The 16995-nt window shown below is 37.1% G+C and overlaps 1 protein-coding gene across 2 annotated transcripts in view; it reads left to right on the top strand.

Annotated features, from left to right (window-relative positions):
• The window catches only part of LOC119515651 (thioredoxin-related transmembrane protein 4-like), a 70939-nt gene that overhangs the window by 43819 nt on the left and 10125 nt on the right, over positions 1 to 16995 (top strand). For both annotated transcript variants that reach the window (XM_037811749.1, XM_037811748.1), the window contains 2 exons: positions 890 to 935; positions 7819 to 7920. In XM_037811749.1, coding sequence (XP_037667677.1) covers positions 890 to 935; positions 7819 to 7920 — 148 coding nt within the window. The remainder of the gene's footprint in view (positions 1 to 889; positions 936 to 7818; positions 7921 to 16995) is intronic.

Genomic DNA, 16995 nt, shown 5'->3' with positions numbered 1-16995 from the left:
ACACACACATATATATATATATCCCTGGTAAAGAAGAAGAAACAGTGAATCTGGACTGCTCTGCGGAGAAGTTTGTCTTTGAAGCTGGAGGCCGTGTGAAATCCTAGGATGCATCTTATTTACTTATTTTTTTAAGATGAAAGACATTGGAGTAGGGATGCATGGCAATGAGAATGATCCAGTAGAGAGGGAGGAATTGCTAATGCAGGAAGAGGGGATGACAGAAATAGCCAAGACAGTAACAGGACAAAAGGATGAGATCCAAGGCACAAGTGGAGGGTTCAGATTCTGATAGGTCAGACAGACTCTCTGTTGTAACAAGAGAAGATAGATGCAGGTATATGCCAGTCTCGGATTTGGTGATTGGAAGATAAGAGAGGTCAGAAGCCATTACTTGAGATATGGCTTCTGACCTCTCAGTGACATATGAGGAATGTTTGTTAGCTGAGAATACATGGGAGGGGGAAGATATGTAAAGCTTGAAGGCAGGGAAAAGGAAATGTACTATCATCTCACTTAGAACCTAAAGAAATACTGAGGAATTAGGCAGTATTGAGTGCTCATTGGGATTTGTGACTATGGAGTGAGGCTAGTCAGCTGGTCATGATTTTTTTCCTCTCTGACATTCAACTGCTTAGGGTCGGGGTTTTTGCTGGGTGTGTGCAATGGAGGGAGGAAGGGCCAAGAGGATTTTAATTACTTACAGTGGAGTGATTCAAATGATGGCCATGGAATTTAAGCTTTTAAGAACGAAAGTGACTCAGGGAGAGAAGGCAATGTATAGCCAGAACCATGATGGGTCAGTGGAGGGATGGGTCCTATGATCTGAATTTTGTTTGTTTTTCATGGCATAGGTAACCAGTGGTTTTCCTTCCCTTTGTTTTTTTAGAATGTCTGGAATGGCTGGTCTTTTTAGCATCTCTGGCAAGATATGGGTGAGTAATCTTAAATCTGTTTTGCAATTATATTGTCAGTTTTTGAAGAGTATGAATATAGCTTCTAAACAGTAAAAAAATAAACATGTGATAAATACTTTTATAATTTCATTTTTCTTAAGCTACACAGCTACTTGCATGTGGCGTCACCAATGGAAATGTGTCTTTCTGTAGGAAGTAAAAATTGAACAAGAAGCCATAAGTACTGTGTCCAAGTCATATTTTCTTAGGTCAGTAATGATGCCCTTTCTCAAAGCTGAAAGGGCTTATGTGATTTTACTTCTTTCTTATTTTCCCATTGTCATAAACTCTCTATAGATCAAAGAATACCACGCTTGAGAATAGTTCTGTCAGGGGTCAGCAAACGATGGTCTGTGAGCCAGCTGATTTTTTGGTAAATGTTTTATTGGAACACAGACATATTCATTCCTTACATATGACTATGGCTACTTTAATGCTGAAATGTTAGAGTTGAGCAATTGTGACAGACTGTATGGCCCACAAGCCTAAAATATTTACTATCTGTTATTCAGGTTAAAATGTTGACCTATTTATATAACCTTGACTATTTCACAGTCTTCTGTTCCTCTTTATCTGTGGGAGTGGGATAAATCCTACCAGATTTAACGAAATTGTGGAATTAAATATATCTCCTTAAAGTTTTGTTTGATCAAGCAAGCGCTAACCTGATTGTTACTGTAAGGACATTTTGTGGACTTAAATTTTCGGTAAGTTTATTGCATCTACATTCAACTAAGGAGATTGCTTCAACAGTGAGAGAAGTCTCATTGAATCAGTTGAAGGCTTTAAAAGGGGAGGTGATGATTTCAGCAGCCAGAAGAGAGAATTTCCATCTCTGCTTCATCTAGCCAGCTTCTCTTGAGGGGTTCATTGAAAACCTTCAACAGAGTTGCCAGTTTCTGGCATACCCTATGGAATTTGGACTTTCACATTCCCACAGTTGTGTGAGACAATTCTTAACAAAAATGTTATAATATTTACAGATATCTCCTGTTGGTTCTGCTTTGCTAGAGAACCCTGGCTAATACACCCTACATATATCTTTTCTAAACTGTCATTTTTAGGTCATGGTGATGCATTTGGAACTTAATATTCAAGGAGCTCATGAGGGCCCTTTTCTGTTTCTCATGCACATTGATATTTGTAGAGGGAAATTTAAGAGGAACTATTTCTTTGCTGTTTCTCAGTTGAATTACATTTTGTGCTTTGTGAGATAGGAATAGCTACTTCAGTTTTAATTTTTATTCTTGATTTTTTTAAATGACAGAGTTAAGCAGAGACTTGGTGAAAATTTGTGAACTCTTTTTTGCATTTGTTTATCATATTAAACAGTAAGAAATAGTTTCCCTTCCTCCAGATGATTTGAGGTTCATTGGGTTTCCTTCTGTTATTGTTTTAATATTGGTGAGAAACCTATTCAAGGGCTGTGAATTACCAATTGCAAACTAGGAATTGAGAGTAAGGGATTCTGCCTTTTGCAATATCCTGACACTAAATGTTGACAGATCCGTATAGCTGGTGAGCCAGCTAAGAGCTTGGTAGCCTTGTAGTGTCTAATTCCTCATGATAATTATAATAGAGGGATGTCAGGAGGCATTGACAACAAGATCTTAGAACCTAAGTTAAGGAATGAATTTGTTCTATGAGTTAAAAGAGCTTAGATGGAAGATAATCATGGCCTTCACAGATTGTTAAAGGGAAGTTTTACTTTCAGAAACAGTGTCAGGAAAGATAAATAATTGCTCTCAGCTCTCATATCTTGCCATTCAGTGCTTAAATAAGAATTTAGATAAGGAGTTACAGTTTTTCATTGTATCTTGCATTTGGAGCACATCAAGGCCAGGAGTGGGTATTTTATCTTTGTACATACAGGGTCCAGTAGTGGGCAACAGAGATGGATTCTGTGTGGATGCATTGGACTGCAGGAAGGTGCCATTTGCAGATTAGAAAGTGATTCATCTCTGAATAGCCAGTTAAGATGTTCTTAGTGATAAGTACAGTATATACAGTATATGTATATTTATAATTTTTTCTTTCCAGGTATTTAGAAAGGGAATGAAAAAAGTAGTTTTGTAAGATAAACCACAAAATTTGACACACAAGCAATTACAATTTTATATTTTATAATGTCAGTTTTGTCTAATATACCATTTTTTCATTTTGATTAGCATTTGCCTAAAATATCTTTTTTTCCCACCTATTTCTTTACTTTCAACCTTTTTGTTGTTATGTTTTAAATGAGTTTTGTGAAAAGCATGTAGCAAGGAGTAATTCTTTTAACTGATGAATTTCTTCCATTCATAATTTATCTGGTTTTGTATCTGCTGTTTTTTCCCTGTTTGCTAGGTTTTTTTAAATTTCTTTTTTCTTATTTACAACTTATTGATTGATTGAATATATATTTTACTTTTCTTTTTTCCCTCCACTTATTTGAAAGCTGTTCTATTATTTTCTTTTAGAAGTCATTTTTAAATTTAAAGATGCTTAATTTGCAAGGTCTAAAGGCAATCCTTTTATCTACGCTCCTGAACAAAACAAAGATCTTAGAATGCTTTAATGCTTATGTGTTGTTATTATCCAGGGTTTTAGTCCAATATTTTATACTCAAAATTAGTCATTATTTTTGGTATTTTTTTTTATGGTCAGTAGATTTACCCATTGGTTTACAAATTAATTTTCACACCACTGCTTCTTGCCTTCCTGCTGGGTCCAAGTTCTTTCCTCTTAATGTTTCAGTGAAAATCTGTGAGTAGTACTCAATTGGCTGAAAATGTCTTTATTTTGCCTTCTCTAATGAGAGTTTAGATTGAAGTAAAATTCAAGGCTGGCAATTATTTTTCCCATCAATTTGTGCAGGTATTATTCTATTGCCCTCTGACCTCTTTTATTGCTGTATTGGAAATTTACTTCCTGTTTTCTGTTTTTGTTCTGTTAAAGGTAATTAAGATATTTCTGTTTTCAGTGTTCTGCCATTTCACTCTGTGTCCTGGTTTGAATATATTTTCTATGTTCTGAGTATGTATCATGGTTTGTAAAAGGGTTTATTTATTAGTTCTGAAAAATTCTCAGCTATTTTCCATCTCCTTTTTATCTTTGCCTTCCACAACTTCTGTCAGATATATGTTGAACCTTCTCATTCTGTTCTCCATATCTCTTAACGTTCCTTTCATATTTTCTTTCTTTGTCTTTCTCTGCGACAATTGAGTAATTTCTTCAGATGTGTTCCGGTCTGTTATTTAATTCACGCACTGAGTTTTTAATAACAATGAATTCACATGTTTTTCACTTAAAGAACTTCTCTCTATATTTTTTCCAATTCTCGTTTTTAATTATACCCTCTTGTTTTTTAAGGATTTTGATGCTTTTTAAAAAATATCTATAACAAATATTATTTCATAATCTCTTTTACATTGGTCTTATTTTTGAAGTCTCTGCTTCTATAATTTCTGTTTATTCTTTCTTCTGATTTTCATTTGAAGTGAATTCTTTTATTGTGTTTAATTTTTTATTATGAGCTCATCCTTATTGACACTTGCTATGTTTTTCTTCCCTTGGGAATTTCTTGACCCTCTTTCTCCAAAAATATTTAACATTTATTTCTAGCCTATGCCTTAGAGGTTTCATTGGTTTGGAACAATTATGTTGTCTTACTGGCTTAGGGGTTCTCAGACTGCTGTTATTACTAATTTGCACAAATGTAAGTAATATATACACCTGACGTTTTCTCCAAGAGAAGACATTTTTATTGTTACTTCTGTATTTGCATTTCATTATTGTATATCATGACCCTTTTTTCCCTGATAAATTATAAATTACGTGTGTGTGTGTTCATTACCAAAAGAGCCTAAATGGTAGGTTTGTGGATTTTTTTTGTCTCCTCTAGTGTGTGCATTATCTTAGAAATCTGATATTTCCCTCTGTGTTAGCATCTATCCTCCCTAAGCCTCTTGACAGCTTTTGTGGTTAGTATTTTTATGAAAGAAAGAAGGCATATGACAAGTTCTAGCTAAAATAAGGTGTTTTATATCCTTGGGAAGAAAGTATATAAGATGGATACTACCTTCTCTTTTGATTAAAATTACATGACAGAAGTTTTAATGCTCTATGAATATCTCATTTTAAGAATTAAAGGCCATGAGTGTTCAGATTGGAGAATAACAAACTGAATTTAGAAACTCCAGAACATTTCTCTGTGTTGTAGAAAGGGGTTTTTCTTCTCTTGGTGTTTTTTCCCCCCTTAAAAAATATCTAGAACAATGTTACAGCTACAAGATACCTCTCATTTAGCTCACAAGAGGCTACAAGGTTGTCTTCCAGTGTTGTGAGGGTAAAACCTGGAAGAGGCAGCGAGCCCTCAGCCATCACTGAGGAGTCCTTCCTTGGTATTCCCAGGCTGGGGAGATACTATGATGGTTCTGATCTGTGTCTGAAAAGGGCACAGAGCTTGTTCTAGAACTCCTCACAGTATATTCTGTGACACTGGTAGGATCTGAATCCCAAAAGGCTCTGTGTTCTTCAGGGACAACCCAGCTCTGAAAGAGACTGTTTAACTCTGGGCTGGTTGGCTGGGTTCCCTTGGGTGTCATCTAATCCAGCCTGTGGTTGTTCAGGATCCCAAGGGTAGTGCTGGCTTCCCTAGGGATGGGAGGCTCTACTTCTGATTCATGGAGGCCTTGGCCTTGATCCATTTCTTAAGTCCGTTTGATCACTGATTAGAATTTTCTTCTCATTTATTCTAGTGTAATGATGTTTGCATGCAGTCCTCTCATTCCATCTGTATGTAGCCAAACATTAACTTAAATGAACCATATGTTACAGTGGTTTAAGGTACAATCCCTGTCAGGTGATGTTTGAGTGCATTTTATGTGAATGGAGTAGGGTGTTTCCTTGTTGTGAACACATACAATACAGAACAAGGATCAATATTTTCCACAAGGAAAAACTGTCACATTTCCTGGAAATTAAAGAAACAGAAACCCAAATACTAAAACTAAATTAGATCAGTTTTATTTCATTATTACTTTGGAAAAATATATACAGCAAAACTTTAAGTACCTACTGCCTTGAATTCTAACACTCTTAAAGGGGTTCTAAAACCATAGTGAACTTGGACAAAGTAAACAGGTAAAGATTTATATCTGCAGATGTAAGAACACAGCTTGCTTAATGAATCTTTTGTAATCATCACCAAAAAGACCACAAGATGGCAGGGTTTCTATAAGACTCTCAAATAAATCCCATAAAGGAGCTTATGAGAGGATGCTTTTGAATGGACTATGTGGATTAGAGTGCAAAGATTAAGAGAATGCAGGAAAATATTTACTGAACTCAGGAAAATAATGTAGCCGGTTTCTTGAGGTTGCCTCAGTATTTTATTTTGCAGAAGGGGTATAAGACACTGTCCAGAAGGGGATATTTTTGATATCTCAAATACCTCTTTTGCCTGCTGGGCTGCAGAGTGCTTGGTTACTCTTAGTAACACTTGCCCTGGATGAAAGTGGAATGATGGCCAGAGTCTTCAACAGAGAGTGACAAATACAGATTACAAGTTTGCATTTCCTGTGAATGGGTTAAGGATTTTATAGTATTTTCTCCTTACTTTGACAATATTTATTGAGCACTTTAAGTTCATGTCTCATTATTTAAAACACTTGCTTTGAGTCTTTAGATCTGTTTTTTCCGCTTAATAAGAAATTGGATAGAGAAGATCTCAGATTATTCTACATCATTGACCTTTTTTTTTTTTTTTTTTTTTTTGGTTTGTTAATCATTCAGGATTAAACTGGAATAAAATATGTTCTTTGATGGAACTGATAATTACCTACTGTGAGCAACTAGGTGGAGATACTTGAGTGAATTAGAAAATTATGAAATAATTAAAATAGAAACTTTGATTCATTTTCATCAATCTTCAGTTATAGGCAAGTCATTTAGCCATTATCTCTGCCTGCTGTAGCATCTAGCTTGAAGTCATTTCATCATGAGTGCCCGGTAATTGCTTGTTAAATAAGCAGATTGTAATGAATGACTATTTTTGAATCTGAGGGTCTCAAATAGATGACGTCGTAGTGGAATTGGCAAGTCCACATCTAAATGGGCTTTGACTTCAAACTAGCAGGTTCACTGATGTAATTTCTGCCCAGTTTAGGACATAAATTATTTCTAGCTAAGATGATATCTCTTAACACATTTTTTAGTATTTGTCATCAAATGGCTCCCAAGCAACAGTAAGCATGAAGAGATTTCTTAAGAGACTGATGAAATCTCATTTAGTCATAATGAATTAATAGGGGAAAATATGTATCTAATATTTATCTAATAGAATGTATTATATTTTATGGTAACAGGAAATATGTTAGGGATGGGTAAGGGTGGGGTATAGCATGAGTCTAACCAGAAAAAAAGAAGTATAGAGAAATTTTAAATGATTGGTGTTTTATAAGTAGTAATTTGGTTCTATTTAAAAATTGGTAAAGGCCCAAGAAGTTTTGTAGATGCCCTGTTATAAGAAAGCATTGAGGTGTATATAATTCTTAGGGAAAGGGACCAAACAAAACAAAACAAAAAAGCTGTGAAAGGGGCTAGGAAAAGAATTCTACTGGAATTCTATACAGATCATGAACTCCAGAGAAATATGACTTTGATTAGATATGATCTTGATTCTTAGCCTCAGATTCCCAGTGTTGTGAAATTTGGTTTGTGCTTTAGGAATCATTTAGATGCTTAAACCACTGGGTGACCTTTGTGGGAGCTTATAGAGAGGCAATATGCAGACTGCAGTTATAGCTAGAGAAGGAAATTAAAACATTTTTGTCCTCATTATTAGTGAATAAAATATTTTATTTTTTTCTTCTTATTACAGCATCTTCACAACTATTTCACAGTGACCCTTGGAATTCCTGCTTGGTGTTCTTATGTCTTTTTCATCGTAGCCACCTTGGTTTTTGGCTTTTTCATGGGTCTGGTGAGAGATAATGTCAATCTTTTTTTCTGTCTTTAAAGCAAAGTGGATTTCATGCAAAACTAGAAAAAAATGTTTTAAAAAATAGCACGTAAACATTCTTTAGTGTGTTATCTATGCAGTTAAATAAAATTTTAACTGTTTAATACTACTTTTGATGGTAATTTAAATTATAATGGAGATTTGATTAAATTATCTCCTGATCCTTTTCCTTAAATATTCTGAAAATGTATGATATCCAGAATGTGAAAGGAGAAATAGGGACCCCACTTGAATCTAGACATGGTCAGTTTCTAAGACAACCGAGAGTTAGCTGTGATTTCACACTTTGGCCTACTTGATTAGAACAGTGTTGATAAGACCAAAACTGTGAATTTGTTTCTCGGGTAGACAACATGAGTTTTCTTTTCGTTTCCTCTAATTGTAACTCTAATTCTAACCAGCGGCTTTTACATCCACCTTGGTTTTTCCAAGGTGGATTGTATAAGAAAATGTGGCTAAAAGCAACCAATCACTACTGTCAGGAAAAAAAAGTAGGATGTAAGATGCGAGGCAACATTATCATGTCTCCTCTGGGCATGAGAATCAGTATCCAGTAGGTATCTGTACATTTTCTCCCTAGGTATGTTTTAGGTGAGAGTAGAAATAATAAATTTATTATTTAACTATAAATAAAACTATAAGTATTTTAGTATGTTTTACTATTTGATATAAGTGAAATAACTCTATATTTTCCTTTACCTACACTTGATCAATTTTATTGAGTTTTTTTTTTTTTTTTAATCATCATTTTATTGAGATATATTCACATACCACGCAGTCATACAAAACAAATTGTACTTTCGATTGTTTACAGTACCATTACATAGTTGTACATTCATCACCTAAATCAATCCCTGACACCTTCATTAGCACACACACAAAAATAACAAGAATAATAATTAGAGTGAAAAAGAGCAATTGAAGTAAAAAAGAACACTAGGTATCTTTGTCTGTTTGTTTGCTTCCCCTACTTTTCTACACATCCATCCATAAACTAGACAAAGTGGAGTTTGGTCCTTATGGCATTCCCAATCCCACTGTCACCCCTCATAAGCTACATTTTTATACAACTGTCTTCGAGATTCATGGGTTCTGGGTTGTAGTTTGATAGTTTCAGGTATCCACCACCAGCTACCCCAATTCTTTAGAACCTAAAAAAGGTTGTCTAAAGTGTGCGTAAGAGTGCCCACCAGAGTGATCTCTCGGCTCGTTTTGGAATCTCTCTGCTACTGAAGCTTATTTCATTTCCTTTCACATCCCCCTTTTGGTCAAGAAGATGTTCTCCATCCCACGATGCCGGGTCTACATTCCTCCCCGGGAGTCATATTCCACGTTGCCAGGGAGATTCACTTCCCTGGGTGTCTGATCCCACGTAGGGGGGAGGGCAGTGATTTCACCTTTCAAGTTGGCTTAGCCAGAGAGAGAGGGCCACATCTGAGCAACAAAGAGGCATTCAGGAGGAGACTCTTAGGCACAAATACAGGGAGGCCTAGCCTCTCCTTTGCAGCAACCGTCTTCCCAAGGGTAAAACTTATGGTAGAGGGCTCAACCCATCAAACCACCAGTCCCCTATGTCTGTGGTCATGTTAGCAACCATGGAGGTGGGGTAGGCGAATACCCCTGCATTCTCCACAGGCTCCTCAAGGGGGCACTACATCTTTTTTTTTTTTTTTTCCTTGTTTGTCTTTTTTCTTTTTTTTTTTTTTTTTAACTTTCCCTTCTTTTTTCAAATCAACTGTATGAAAAAAAAAGTTAAAAAGAAAACAAACATACAATAAAAGAACATTTCAAAGAGACCATAGCAAGGGAGTAAGAAAAAGACAACTAACATAAGATAACTGCTTAACTTCCAACATGTTCCTACTTTACCCCAAGAAAGTTACATAATATAGCAACATTTCAGTGAACTTGTTCCTACTACATCCATCAGAAATTAACAGACCATAGTCATTTCTGGGCATCCCCAGAACGTTCAATAGCTTATCTGTTCTTCTTGGATGATTGTTCCCCCTTCCTTAATTGCTCTCTACTGCTAGTTCCCCTACATTCTACATTATAAACCATTTGTTTTACATTTTTCAAAGTTCACATTAGTGGTAGCATATAATATTTCTCTTTTTGTGCCTGGCTTATTTCGCTCAGCATTATGTCTTCAAGGTTCATCCATGTTGTCATATGTTTCACCAGATCGTTCCTTCTTACTGCCGCGTAGTATTCCATCGTGTGTATATACCACATTTTATTTATCCACTCATCTGTTGAAGGACATTTGGGTTGTTTCCATCTCTTGGCAATTGTGAATAATGCTGCTATGAACATTGGCGTGCAGATATCTGTTCGTGTCACTGCTTTCCGATCTTCCAGGTATATACCGAGAAGTGCAATCGCTGGATCGAATGGTAGCTCTATATCTAGTTTTCTAAGGAACTGCCAGACTGACTTCCAGAGTGGCTGAACCATTATACAGTCCCACCAACAATGAATAAGAGTTCCAATTTCTCCACATCCCCTCCAGCATTTGTAGTTTCCTGTTTGTTTAATGGCAGCCATTCTAACCGGTGTTAGATGGTATCTCATTGTGGTCTTAATTTGCATCTCTCTAATAGCTAGTGAAGCTGAACATTTTTTCATGTGTTTCTTGGCCATTTGTATTTCCTCTTCAGAGAACTGTCTTTTCATATCTTTTGCCCATTTTATAATTGGGCTGTCTGTACTATTGTCATTGAGTTGTAGGATTTCTTTGTATATGCAAGATATCAGTCTTTTGTCAGATACATGGTTTCCAAAAATTTTTTCCCATTGAGTTGGCTGCCTCTTTACCTTTTTGAGAAATTCCTTTGAGGTGCAGAAACTTCTAAGCTTGAGGAGTTCCCATTTATCTATTTTCTCTTTTGTTGCTTGTGCTTTGGGTGTAAAGTCTAGGAAGTGGCCTCCTAATACAAGGTCTTGAAGATGTTTTCCTACATTATCTTCTAGGAGTTTTATGGTACTTTCTTTTATATTGAGATCTTTGGTCCATTTTGAGTTAATTTTTGTGTAGGGGGTGAGGTAGGGGTCCTCTTTCATTCTTTTAGATATGGATATCCAACTCTCCCAGCCCCATTTGTTGAAAAGACCATTATGGCTCAGTTCGGTGACTTTGGGGGCCTTATCAAAGATCAGTCGGCCATAGATCTGAGGGTCTATCTCTGAATTCTCAATTCGATTCCATTGATCTATATGTCTATCTTTGTGCCAGTACCATGCTGTTTTGGCAACTGTGGCTTTATAATAAGCTTCAAAGTCAGGGAGTGTAAGTCCTCCCACTTCGTTTTTCTTTTTTAGAGTGTCTTTAGCAATTCGAGGCATCTTCCCTTTCCAAATAAATTTGATAACTAGCTTTTCCAAGTCTGCAAAGTAGGTTGTTGGAATTTTGATTGGGATTGCATTGAATCTGTAGATGAGTTTGGGTAGAATTGACATCTTAATGACATTTAGCCTTCCTATCCATGAACATGGAATATTTTTCCATCTTTTAAGGTCCCCTTCTATTTCTTTTAGTAGAGTTATGTAGTTTTCTTTGTATAGGTCTTTTACATCTTTGGTTAAGTTGATTCCTAGGTACTTGATTTTTTTAGTTGCTATTGAAAATGGTATCTTTTTCTTGAGTGTCTCTTCAGTTTGTTCATTTCTAGCATATAGAAACATTACTGACTTATGTGCATTAATCTTGTATCCCGCTACTTTGCTAAATTTGTTTATTAGCTCTAGTAGGTGTATCGTCGATTTCTCAGGGTTTTCTAGATATAAGATCATATCATCTGCAAACAATGACAGTTTTACTTCTTCTTTTCCAATTTGGATGCCTTTTATTTCTTTGTCTTGCCGGATTGCCCTGGCTAGCACTTCCAGCACAATGTTGAATAACAGTGGTGACAGCGGGCATCCTTGTCTTGTTCCTGATCTTAGAGGGAAGGCTTTCAGTCTCTCACCATTGAGTACTATGCTGGCTGTGGGTTTTTCATATATGCTCTTTATCATGTTGAGGAAGTTTCCTTCAATTCCTACCTTTTGAAGTGTTTTTATCAAAAAGGGATGTTGGATTTTGTCAAATGCTTTTTCAGCATCTATTGAGATGATCAATTGATTTTTCCCTTTCGAGTTTTTAATGTGGTGTAATACATTGATTGTTTTTCTTATGTTGAACCATCCTTGCATGCCTGGAATGAACCCCACTTGGTCATGGTGTATGATTTTTTTAATGTGTCTTTGGATTCGATTTGCAAGTATTTTGTTGAGGATTTTTGCATCTATATTCATTAGGGAGATTGGCCGGTAGTTTTCCTTTTTTTGTGGCATCTTTGCCTGGTTTTGGTATTAGATTGATGTTAGCTTCATAAAATGAGTTAGGTAGTGTTCCATTTTTTTCAATGTTTTGAAAGAGTTTGAGTAAGATTGGTGTCAGTTCTTTCTGGAAAGTTTGGTAGAATTCCCCTGTGAAGCCATCTGGCCCTGGGCATTTATTTGTGGGAAGATTTTTGATGACTGATTGGATCTCTTTGCTTGTGATGGGTTGGTTGAGGTCTTCTATTTCTTCTCTGGTCAGTCTAGGTTGTTCATATGTTTCCAGGAAATTGTCCATTTCTTCTACATTATCCAGTTTGTTGCCATACAGTTGTTCATAATATCCTCTTATAATTTTTTTAATTTCTTCAGGATCTGCAGTTATGTCACCTTTTTCATTCATTATTTTGTTTATATGGGTCTTCTCTCTGTTTGATTTTGTCAGTCTAGCTAGGGGCTTGTCAATCTTGTTGATCTTCTCAAAGAACCAACTTTTGGTGATATTTATCCTTTCTATTGTTTTTTTGTTCTCTATGTCATTTATTTCTGCTTTAATCCTTGTTATTTCTTTTCTTGTACTTGGTTTAGGATTGGTTTGCTGTTCATTTTCTAGCTTCTTCAGTTGATCCATTAGTTCTTTGATTTTGGCTCTTTCTTCCTTTTTAATATATGCATTTAGTGCTATAAATTTCCCCCTTAGCACTGCTTTTGCTGCATCCCATAGGTTTTGGTATGTTGTGTTCTCATTTTCATTCGTCTCTATATATTTAGCAATTTCTCTTGCTATTTCTTCTTTAACCCACTGATTGTTTAGGAGTGTGTTGTTTAACCTCCAGGTATTTGTGAATTTTCTAAGTCTCTGATGGTTATTGACTTCTAATTGTATTCCATTGTGGTCAGAGAATGTGCTTTGAATAATTTCAATCTTTTTAAATTTATTGAGGCTTGTTTTATGTCCCAGCATATGATCTATTCTGGAGAAAGTTCCGTGAGCACTAGAAAAGTATGTGTATCCTGGTGATTTGGGATGTAATGTCCTGTAGATGTCTGTTAAATCTAATTCATTTATCAGATTGTTTAGGTTTTCAATTTCCTTATTGGTCTTCTGTCTGGTTGATCTATCTATAGGAGAGAGTGATGTGTTGAAGTCTCCCACAATTATTGTGGAAACATCAATTGCTTCCTTTAGTTTTGCCAATGTTTCTCTCATGTATTTTGTGGCACCTTGATTGGGTGCATAGACATTTACGATGGTTATTTCTTCTTGCTGAATTGCCCCTTTTATTAGTATGTAGTGGCCTTCTTTGTCTCTCAAAACATCCCTGCATTTGAAGTCTATTTTATCTGAGATTAATATTGCTACACCTGCTTTCTTTTGGCTGTAGCTTGCATGAAATATTTTTTTCCATCCTTTCACTTTCAGTTTCTTTGTGTCCCTGTGTCTAAGATGAGTCTCTTGTATGCAACATATTGATGGTTCATTTTTTTTGATCCATTCTGCGAATCTATATCTTTTAATTGGGGAGTTTAATCCATTTACATTCAACGTTAAAACCGTGAAGGCATTTCTTGAATCGGCCATCTTATCCTTTGGATTATGTTTGCCATATTTTTCCCTCTCTCTATTAATATCCTTTATTGTACCCATACCGAATCTCTTTAGTACTGAACCTTTCTCCAAGTCTCTCTGTCCTGTCTTTGTTTCTCTGTCTGTAGGGCTCCCTTTAGTATCTCCAGTAGGGCAGGTCTCTTGTTAGCAAATTCTCTCAGCATTTCTTTGTCTGTGAAAAATTTAAGCTCTCCCTCAAATTTGAAGGAGAGCTTTGCTGGATAAAGTATTCTTGGCTGGAAATTCCTCTCACTCAGAATTTTAAATATATCGTGCCACTGCCTTCTCGCCTCCATGGTGGCTGCTGAGTAGTCACTACTTAGTCTTATGCTGTTTCCTTTGTATGTGGTGAATTGCTTTTCTCTTGCTGCTTTCAGAACTTGCTCCTTCTCTTCTATGTTTGACAGTGTGATCAGTATATGTCTCGGAGTGGGTTTTTTTGGATTTATTCTATTTGGAGTTCGCTGAGCATTTATGATTTGTGTATTTATGTTGTTTAGCAGATTTGGGAAGTTTTCCCCAACAATTTCTTTGAATACTCTTCCTAGACCTTTACCCTTTTCTTCCCCTTCTGGGACACCAATGAGTCTTATATTCGGACGTTTCATATTATCTATCATATCCCTGAGGTCCATTTCGATTTTTTCAATTTTTTTCCCCATTCTTTCTTTTATGCTTTCATTTTCCATTCTGTCATCTTCCAGGTCACTGATTCGTTGTTCAACTTCCTCTAGTCTTGTACTATGAGTGTCCAGAATCTTTTTAATTTGGTCAACAGTTTCTTTAATTTCCATAAGATCATCCATTTTTTTATTTAGTCTTGCAATGTCTTCTTTATGCTCTTCTAGGGTCTTCTTGATTTCCTTCATATCCCGTACTATGGTCTCATTGTTCATCTTTAGTTCTTTGAGTAGCTGCTCTAGGTGTGTCTCTTCTGGTCTTTTGATTTGGGTGCTTGGGCTTGGGTTATCCATATCGTCTGGTTTTTTCATATGCTTTATAATTTTCTGTTGTTTTTGGCCTCGTGGCATTTGCTGAACTTGATAGGGTTCTTTTAGGGTTTGTAGACCAGTTGAAGTCCTTATCTCTAATTTATCAGATCTACAGCTTCGTGGAGTACACTTTCTCTAACTAACCAGCAGGTGGCGTCCACGAGCCACCTGTTCTCCACAAGCCAGATCTCCCCTGCTTAGCCTTTTTGGTGAGTGGGGGAGTGAGTCTTGTGGGGCCCAATTGGTGTACCAAGCTTGCGTGTGTAGTTGGTGTTGCCTGCCCTGTATGTGGGGCGTGTTTCTGGGCAGTTGGGGAGGGGGGGTGGCCCTAACAATCAAATCTCCCTGATGATCCTAGAGTTTTAAAGCTACTGCAATAGTCTAATCCTTCAGTTCAGTCCTGCCACAGTTTGTCTCTGCCACTGACCCACAAGTCTTTGGTATTGGCGTATGGCTCCTGAGACTTGCAAGTGGGCCCCTCTTCCAGGCTGTGCACCCCGGGTCCTCTGTTGAGGGATGACTGTGCTATGTCACAGGTGAGTGCCGTCCCCCCAGGGCAGTTCTGGGCTGCTGGGCTGTGTTGGGAGGCTCCCAGTCTGCTCAAATGATGGCTGAATGGGGCTCTGTTAATTCACACTGCTCCCCCTTCCCAGCTCTGGGACATTCAGCTGAGGTTGCAGGGAAGGCTAATGTGCATGCCCAGTTTTGTGGTGTGTGCCTGTTATTTGAAGCACTTCCGTCACACTGGGTTGTCTGGGGCAGCTCTGGGCTATGGGGCTGGCGATGGGCAGGAGTGTTTCCTGTCCACCAGGATGGTGGCTGTGAGCTGACACCCCCCTTTTCTTGGGAAGTTGTGTTGTTTAGTGAATTTTCTCAGCCACTGGATTATTGCCTTTTGTCTCAGAGCTCTCTTAGTTCTGCTCTTGACTTGACATGCCCAAATTTCAATTCTTTGAAGCTTTCTGTATTAAGCTTCTTAGAGTAATTGTTTTAGAAAAAGCAAAAAGGGTTTAAAAAAAAAAAAAAACAAAAAAAAAAACGGCCCTCCTCAGAGATCTAATGGGTTATTGAAATGCTAATAGACAAAGCAACCAGGGCCATTAAGGAAAGGTGCACAGGGCAGAGAGATCAGCCTTGCTTCGGGATTTGCATATGCGCCTCAAGGCCTGATCTCCGCCCTTCCCCTTTCTGTGTTCACCAGAACTCCAAAAATCCTCTGCTTTTATTTTGGAGTTTTTCGTGTTGTTTTTTTTCTATGCCTGTCTCCTCTCTGCTGGGCTGGCTGCTCTCAGATTCTCTGGTGTCTGGTCTCAGTCTATCTATGGTTGGAGTTTGAATCAGTAGAATGAGTTTCCGATAAGAGCAGCCACTGCAATTCTCCCTTCTCCTTCCTGGAGCTGACAGCCCCTCCTCCCCCGGGACTGAGGCTTGCAGGGAGGGGCGCGGGTCCCCTGGCCGCAAAAACTTACAGATTTCGCTGAACTCAGCAGTTCCACGTTTTCATGAGTGTTGTATGAAGTATGCCCAAAGACAGATTGCTCTGTGGTGTCCAGTCCACGCAGTTCCTGGCTTTTTACCTACTTTCCTGGAGGAGTAACTAAAACATACAGCTCACCAGTCTGCCATCTTGCCCCTCCTCTCCCAATCATTTTTATTGTCAGTTTTATTGAGTTTTAAACTCTACTTAAGGTAAGGAGAAGTTCTCAAAAGCCATTAAACTGTATAACTAATTATACAACTTTGATGTACTATGTTGGGAATAGCTAATGATTACCAAAAATTGAATTAAAAAAAAAAAAAAAAACGAAACTCGTTGGTAAGATTATCTTAAAGTCTATCCCTACTTCCGATAATGAATTTTGGATCTGTTATCAAAGTCTTCTTAAACGTAAGCTTGATATTTAACGTTCTGGGGATGCCCAGAAATGACTATGGTCTGTTAATTTCTGATGGATATAGTAGGAACAAGTTCACAGAAATTTTGCTATATTATGTAACTTTCTTGAGGTAAAGTAGGAACATGTTGGAAGTTAAGCAGTTATCTTAGGTTAGTTGTCTTTTCCTTACTCCCTTGTTATGGTCTCTTTGAAATGTTCTTTTATTGTATGTTTG

This window comes from Choloepus didactylus, chromosome 19, assembly GCF_015220235.1.
Source record: "Choloepus didactylus isolate mChoDid1 chromosome 19, mChoDid1.pri, whole genome shotgun sequence".
Lineage (NCBI taxonomy): Eukaryota > Metazoa > Chordata > Mammalia > Pilosa > Megalonychidae > Choloepus > Choloepus didactylus.
This window is presented reverse-complemented; position numbering and strand designations above follow the sequence as displayed.